General features: G+C 47.6%; 1 protein-coding gene across 1 annotated transcript in view; it reads right to left on the bottom strand.

Moving 5' to 3' along the window:
* Positions 1 to 8,648, bottom strand: part of LOC120066296 (FERM domain-containing protein 4A-like) — a 102,456-nt gene that overhangs the window by 18,439 nt on the left and 75,369 nt on the right. The window contains exons 12-16 of the mRNA XM_039017580.1: positions 5,098 to 5,174; positions 4,029 to 4,167; positions 3,653 to 3,794; positions 817 to 950; positions 526 to 648 (exon numbers count right to left, since the gene is read on the bottom strand). Of these exons, the coding sequence (XP_038873508.1) occupies positions 526 to 648; positions 817 to 950; positions 3,653 to 3,794; positions 4,029 to 4,167; positions 5,098 to 5,174 (615 nt within the window). The remainder of the gene's footprint in view (positions 1 to 525; positions 649 to 816; positions 951 to 3,652; positions 3,795 to 4,028; positions 4,168 to 5,097; positions 5,175 to 8,648) is intronic.

Here is an 8,648-nt window from a genome sequence, read left to right on the forward strand (position 1 = left end):
TCTTTCTGCTTGCCTGGCGGTTTCCTAATACTTTACCACTGGATCAGTTTCAATGCATACAATCCAAGACACACACACACACGCGCACGCATGCGTGCACACAAACACATGTACGCTCGTTTGCACACACTTTCTTTCTCTCCCACTATAACCGCTTCCTGTGGTAAGGAACAGACAGGCTATTTTTAGTCAGCCCTGTAGCAGTGGAAAATATATTACGGCACAAATAGAAGAACAGTGAGAAAGAGGAATTGAGGATGACTTCAAACCAGATCTAAGAAGTTTCAGACTGCTGGTTTAGTCACTGCCCCACTTACTTTTCTGCTTCAACCAATCATCTAGGATCAGTTCTCCATCCCCAAGTCTTAACCATATCTATTAAATCACTCCAGGATCATGAGGAAGTGTATCTATACTGGGAGACAAATACAACTCCTCCCATTTACTTGAACTGAACGGAACCACTGGAAACAGTTGGCTCTCATGTGGACTTAGGGAAGTACCAGTTTGAGTGTATTCTCTGACCTCTCTTTTCGGCTTGATCTTGTGTTCGTCCAGTTTGAAGGCAGGGCCAATCTTCCTCCTGACTGTCGGAGGCTCCTCCCCTGGATCTAATGGATACTCCTTAGGAAGCTTCCCTGTCAACTCCTAGAGATAAGAGGGACAGAAATACATTATATTGATCATTAATCATTGATGTGTGTGTGTCTGTGTGAGTGAGTGAGTGTGAGTGAGTGTGTGTGAGTGTACATGTAGTGTATGTTTGTGTCTTTGTTTGTGTGTGTGTTCGTGCGTGCATGCATGTGTGTGTCTTACCGCCTCTCTGATACAGATGTTCTTGAGGTCCTCTAGTCTCTGTTTGAGTGTCTCTTCCAGAGCCTCCTGCCTGGCCCTCAGTGCTGCCAGCATGTCTTTCTTAGCTGTCTGAGAACTGTCCGACTCCTGGGAACCTTCACACACAGATCAGAGATGCAGTCAGAACACAAAGAAGTTAGCACTAAACATGGACCAGAGCGTAGAACCCTGTCAGAAACAAGCTTACTGTAACGTTACTGTGTGGAGCACACATATACATACACCCAAATACAGCACTGACAACATTGGAGCCCAACACAATGGCATTTTCTGACCCAGACCTCCAGAGAGACAGAGAGAAACAAGGAGAGGGTGAAGGACGGGGGAGGGGCGAAGGCACCTGCCGACAACTCAGGATGTTTACCGGGAAGTGAGTGGAACGCTTCGATAAGGAGGTCTAAGACTGTGTGTGGTGGGGAGGGTGTGTGCATGTGCATGTGTATGTGTGTGTGTGTGAGCGGGATGGGGCAGCCGAGGACACAGTCTGTGACGCACATTCTCCAACCCTGCAGGCACAACATCGTGCCAGCCTCTCCCTCCCCATCACACACACACACACACACACACACACACACACACACACACACACACACACACACACACACACACACACACACACACACACACACACACACACACACACACACACACACACACACACTCCCTGTCACTGCTCAAATACACTAACAACAGTCACCCTGTGGTTCAACGTTCACCCTGTGACCAAACACCATTGTGGACGACATACTGGAGTAAACACTATTTTATAATAATGATAAACAGCTATACTAATCGTTGTATGAACTATGTTAGAGCAGGGCTGCCCTCCAGGAGGAAAGTTAGCCACCCCTGGTCTAGGGTCAGGAGCTAAGATGTGAGCCAGTACTGCCACACTGACTGCACTGGTCTAGGGTCAGGAGCTAAGATGTGAGCCAGTACTGCCACACTGACTGCACTGGGTTAGGGTTAGGGATGGATGTGTCATCAGATGGAAGTCTACAGATGCTACTGTACCTGTAGACTTCTAGTCATTGCGCTAATGCTGGTAAGGATTGGCTTGAGAATCTACTTATAACTTCCTTCATACTGCATGTAGAGACATAAACATGGTATCCACGAGTTTATCTGACTCTGGGGAAGTAGAAAAAAAACGCCAGAACTGCCAGAATTACGCAGCATCCCTTTAATGCACACACACACACGCAAGCACACGCACACGCACACGCACACACCCACTTCCCTGAGGAAAGAGAGTAGTGATGTATTGAGTTGGGTCAACATCTCCCAAGACTACTTAAGCCTGGAGGAATCCCTCTCAATAACAATCTCTACATCCCACTGCCAGAATAACCTGTGTGTGTGTGTGTGTGTGTGTGTGTGTGTGTGTGTGTGTGTGTGTGTGTGTGTGTGTGTGTGTGTGTGTGTGTGTGTGTGTGTGTGTGTGTGTGTGTTCTGAGGTAACAAGGTTTGACTAGTGTAAAATCTGAGACATCTTTCTGCTTGCCTGGCGGTTTCCTAATACTTTACCACTGGATCAGTTTCAATGCATACAATCCAAGACACACACACACACACACACGCACGCATGCGTGCACACAAACACATGTACACTGGCTTGGAGACGAGGGTGAGAGCGAGAACAGACTGTGTGAGTAGGAATATGTAAGTGACTGAGTGTGTTTATGAGATTGTGTGTGTGTGTGTGTGTGTGTGTGTGTGTGTGTGTGTGTGTGTGTGTGTGTGTGTGTGTGTGTGCAAGACACAAAGTGAGGAAGAGAGGCAGATCCAGAGAAACATGGGACAGGAGAAATAGCACACATCCACACACATGCACGTGCAAACACACACATACACACACAAATGTACTCAAAATGTAATATGATATTCTCAAAGTATAACATTATGAATTTAGTTAGGAATATCGTTGGATCAAAGAAAGGCTTGCTGTGTTGCTTAATTTCCTGTTACAAAAGGAATACGTTACATTGTGACAACCAACTCCATACTATGTGACTTCCAACGCCGCGATGGGGCTGGTTGTCACAAGTAGAACGAGTGTGTTTGATGGCTAATAACCATGTTCGATATGAGGATAAAAAGCACCCCCATCTCAACCCAAGACCTTGGTCTTTCTCCTGATATTGACAAGAGTCTTGTAAGAAATACTGGTGCTGAGAAATACACACAAGAGTAAAAAGTGTGACAACCAACCCTGGTCTCCCTTAATTGATTTCATAAGGTGTCAGCTGTGTGTGGAAATAGCTGACCTTGCACATACATGCACACACACACACACACAGTTGGCAGTATGTGTGTACCGCTCTTTTCTCTCTCACTCTAAACTACTAGCACTTTCACTAAACATTAGTTGATCTTGCCTGTGCCTTACACACTTCCACAATGTTGGTGGAAACGGCATTTGGGAAAACATCAAGGGTTTCTGTCCTGAAGTTTAAAGGTAGATTCACAGCCCTGTCCTCTCTAACTCGGTTCCCACAGACCCCTGCCCTGGCCTAGATAGGGGATGAAGGGGGGGGGTTACCACTGTCTCCTCTCACAGATCTCTTTCTAACCACATGACCTCCCTCTACACAGAGAGGCATTGTCCAAGAGACCAGGACAAAGCTGACCACCCTCCATTACATCCCTCTCTTCTCCTCTCTTCCGTCTACCCCCCTCTCCTCTACCACACTACATATAGAGGCCAGGGCCTCAACATTATGGGGTGGAGTGTCAAGTAAGGGTACTGCAGGGCACAGACACACATGCAAAAACAGCCACACACAGAGAGACTTACCTGAGGAGAGCAGACTGCCAGAGCTGCCGCTGATGATCTTGCCCTTGCTGCCCATGTTGGCCAGTTTAGATGTCTTCAGAGTGCCAGTCTCTGTCAGGTCGATGGCTATCTCACTGAGACTACGAGCCGCATGGATCTTAGACTGGACACGCACACACAGATGGAGATATTAGATCTTTACAAAATCCTGTATTTCTGCTTGTTTCTACTGATATGGTGATGCTCTACCACACTCTAGAACTACACACACTCTAGTCTCCAACACTCATCCTAGAATCCCATACTCATTCCAGGACCTCACAGTCATTCTAGAACCTCACAGTCATTCTAGAACCTCAGACTCATTCTAGAGCCTCACAGTGATTCTATGTGTTACCTTGCTCTGCTTGCGGTCCAGGTAGAACTGGTGTTGGCTGATGGCCATGGCCCAGATAGACTTAATGAGAGCAGGGCAGGCGTACCAGGTGTGGACAGCTATACCACTGTGGCCAAACGTCCTTCTGGTCACCGACGCCCTACAGTAGAGACGGACACAAGGCCTCCTTATACACACTGAATACACACACACAACACACACAGTAAATTAAAGAACACGCACACGCGCACGTACACACACACACACACACCCCAACGGCCTATAGCAGGGCCAGACGCAAGGGATAACACACTTATTCTAGAAAGAGAGAGGCTATGTCTAGTAGTGATGTTCAGCAGTACCACACACGTTGACTCCCATGATTTACTCTACAGTGTTTAGACAGAAAGTTAGCTGTATCTCATGCTAACTACTGCCTCCAATAAAACAGCTCTCTCTTCTCTCTGCCCGTCTCTCTCCTTTTTTCTCGTCTCCCTCGTCTCTCTCTCTCTCTCTCTCTGTAGAGATGTGAAATAAACAAAAGACAGGTGACTTCCTCCTCTAGACAGCAGAGTTCAGTGTGTGTGTTTTTGTGTGTGTGTGTGTGTGTGTGTGTGTGTGTGTGTGCGTCTGTGTGTGTGACTATCAGCAGTTCTATCTGTGTCAGGCTCCATTTAACGCCAAGATAAACTGAGACTGTGTGTGTGTGTGTGTGTGTGTGTGTGTGTGTGTGCGTCTGTGTGTGTGACTATCAGCAGTTCTATCTGTGTCAGGCTCCATTTAACGCCAAGATAAACTGAGACTGTGTGTGTGTGTGTGTGTGTGTGTGTGTGTGTGTGTGTGTGTGTGTGTGTGTGTGTGCACAAGCTACTTGCACCGCTGTTTATCTCTTGATGTCTCTACTTGTCTTTAATATATCATCACCACTAACAAAGGTACAAAAGGACCAACCCATGACCATCTCTGCTCTGGGATTTTAATGTCTGCTAAACTTTACACAAAGCAGCTAGCAGCATTTACACTGGGGTACAATTAAGACATTATAAATCTCATCTACACACACACACACACAGATGTCATATAGATTTACCTCCTGGGGTCATGAACTTCCACTGAGAACTTCTTCTCTCTGAAGTAGAGGTTCTCCAGCTGACGCCATTGGAACACCTGAGGACACACGCACGCACGCACGCACGCACGCACGCACGCACGCACACACACACACACACACACACACACACACACACACACACACACACACACACACACACACACACACACTTTTGAACTGAAAGAGGCTCACAGACTTCAAACTGAGATACAAACAGACACAGAAGCTTGAGAAGGCAGAAACACACTCCCGGCTGGATATGACTTCCCTGTACATCCACTGAGAGTTAGGATTGGTTTTGCAACACCCCAAAAACAGAAAGAATAGGAGATGAGTGAGGAGGAGGAGTGAAGAGAGAGAGGGAAGAGAGGAAAGAGGGAGGACATGAGGTAAGGGTCTCTGATCAGATCCAGACCCAGCGGGTTCGTCCAGAACTCTTCCCCCAGCTGAATGACCTCACCCCCTTGAGAGAGAGAGGGAGGGGGAGGTTTTTTCTTCCCTTCTTTCCCATCCTCTTTACGAACCATCAGCTCCTCTTTAAATAAAACCAAGCCCCGCTGGGCGAGAAAGTCTCCTCAATATGTGTGTGTGTGTGTGTGTGTGTGTGTGTGTGTGTGTGTGTGTGTGTGTGTGTGTGTGTGTGTGTGTGTGTGTGTGTGTGTGTGTGTGTGTGTGCGTGCGTGTGTGTGTGTGTGCGTGTGTGTGTTAAATCCTCCCCAGGTGCAGGGGAACAGAAAGTTCTGAGTCGGCGGGTGTTTACCAGCTGTAGGCAAGTGAGCGAGTATGTGTGTGGGATAGTGTGAGAGTGTGTGTGAAGTAAAGTTTCCTCCTCTCCTGTAGCCAGGCAGCACACACACAAACCCTCCCCTCCCTCCCCCTGACCGCTCCTCTCTCCCTCGAGGAGTACGCTTCCTGCTCTGGGCTCTGTGGCTGGGAGAAAGGGAGGGAGGGTGAGTGGGGAGAGGATTACTGTGGCCCCACCAAACGTAGCCCTTTTGCTTTGTTTAGTCAGCCAGCCAGCCCCCCTCTTCAGACACACAAACATATAAAATGCCTGACGAGGTCTGTTTCTCATTACACAGAGAGCAGAGTCACAGCAGTTACTGTTACACTGGAGACACTACAGCACTAGCAGCTGGGAAACACACACACATAGAGACACACAAGCAGCACACACCAACAATGCTGGTGGTAGAGATGCAAAGGCAGTGAGATGGTTTAAGAAACGCTAAACACACATGACCTCTGTACAGAACAACAGGAGAAAACAAAGTTAACTGGCAGGGTGAGGGAGGACAGGGAGAGAGGAGGACAGCGGGAGGAAGAAGAAGACGAGGGAGCACAGCACGGGAATCAAAACAGCCTGGGAAAAGAATGGAGAGAGAGGGATAAGAGGAACAGAGGAGAGGAGGGGGATCTGATGGAGAAAAAACAAATGTATAAACACAGTGTTGGGACTAAGAGTGTGTGTGAGCGTGTGTGTGCGTATACGTGTGAGATAATCAGTGCAGTTACGCTCGGTGAACTGTATACTCAATGGAGTATGAACACTTAATGGAGCATGGTGCTAAGAATAGGAGAGAGAGGGTGTACGTGTGTGATTACAGATAGGGAGAGTGTGTGATTACAGATAGGGAGAGTGTGTGATTACAGATAGGAAGAGTGTGTGATTACAGATAGGGAGAGTGTGTGATTACAGATAGGTAGAGTGTGTGATTACAGATAGGGAGAGTGTGTGATTACAGATAGGGAGAGTGTGTGATTACAGATAGGGAGAGTGTGTGATTACAGATAGGGAGAGTGTGTGATTACAGATAGGGAGAGTGTGTGATTACAGATAGGGAGAGTGTGTTATTACAGATAGGGAGAGTGTGTGATTACTGATAGGGAGAGTATGTGCAACAGCTTTCCAGCAAGAGAGTGCTTGACACACACATGCTCCCTCGTAATTAGGTTGGAGGCCCCATCTTATCAACTCAACACTGGCAACACGGGCACTAGTGTCACATCAGACAACACTGGCAACACGGGCACTAGTGTCACATCAGACAACACTGGCAACACTGGAACTAGTGTCACATCAGACAACACTGGCAACACGGGCACTAGTTTCACATCAGACAACACTGGCAACATGGGCACTAGTGTCACATCAGACAATACTGGCAACACAGGCACTAGTGTCACATCAGACAACACTGGCAACACTGGAACTAGTGTCACATCAGACAACACTGGCAACACTGGCAACACGGGCACTAGTGTCACATCAGACAACACTGGCAACACTGGCACTAGTGTCACATCAGACAACACTGGCACTAGTGTCACATCAGACAACACTGGCAACACTGGAACTAGTGTCACATCAGACAACACTGGCAACACTGGCACTAGTGTCACATCAGACAACACTGGCAACACGGGCACTAGTGTCACATCAGACAACACTGGCAACACTGGAACTAGTGTCACATCAGACAACACTGGCAACACTGGAACTAGTGTCACATCAGACAACACTGGCAACACGGGCACTAGTGTCACATCAGACAATACTGGCAACACAGGCACTAGTGTCACATCAGACAACACTGGCAACACGGGCACTAGTGTCACATCAGACAACACTGGCAACACTGGAACTAGTGTCACATCAGACTACACTGGCAACACTGGCACTAGTGTCACATCAGACAACACTGGCAACACGGGCACTAGTGTCACATCAGACAACACTGGCAACACTGGAACTAGTGTCACATCAGACAACACTGGCAACACTGGCACTAGTGTCACATCAGACAACACTGGCAACACTGGCACTAGTGTCACATCAGACAACACTGGCAACACGGGCACTAGTGTCACATCAGACAACACTGGCAACACTGGCACTAGTGTCACATCAGACAACACTGGCAACACTGGCACTAGTGTCACATCAGACAACACTGGCACTAGTGTCACATCAGACAACACTGGCAACACTGGCACTAGTGTCACATCAGACAACACTGGCAACACTGGAACTAGTGTCACATCAGACAACACTGGCACTAGTGTCACATCAGACAACACGGGCACTAGTGTCACATCAGACAACACTGGCAACACTGGCACTAGTTTCACATCAGACAACACTGGCAACACTGGCACTAGTTTCACATCAGACAACACTGGCACTAGTTTCACATCAGACAACACTGGCACTAGTGTCACATCAGACAACACTGGCACTAGTGTCACATACATCCCAGTAGCTGTTGTGGTATTCAACTAGTGTGATCAAGTTTGTTCGTGCAGGGAATAGACTGCAGCCTACACACCCTGTGTGCTGGCACAAACCATCGCTTTAATCTCCCCTCATATCAGGCTTTAGTAATCAGTCAATGGACCATAGAACATTACTGCAGACCACAGACACATTTACCAGGAAGGCTACTTCAACATGTACCTACATGTACAGCACATCACAATGAGGAATTAAACCAGTTTCAATGAGAAAGGAGTAATGGGTTGTTATTATG

The sequence above is a fragment of the Salvelinus namaycush genome, chromosome 21 (assembly GCF_016432855.1).
Source record: "Salvelinus namaycush isolate Seneca chromosome 21, SaNama_1.0, whole genome shotgun sequence".
In the NCBI taxonomy this organism is placed as follows: domain Eukaryota; kingdom Metazoa; phylum Chordata; class Actinopteri; order Salmoniformes; family Salmonidae; genus Salvelinus; species Salvelinus namaycush.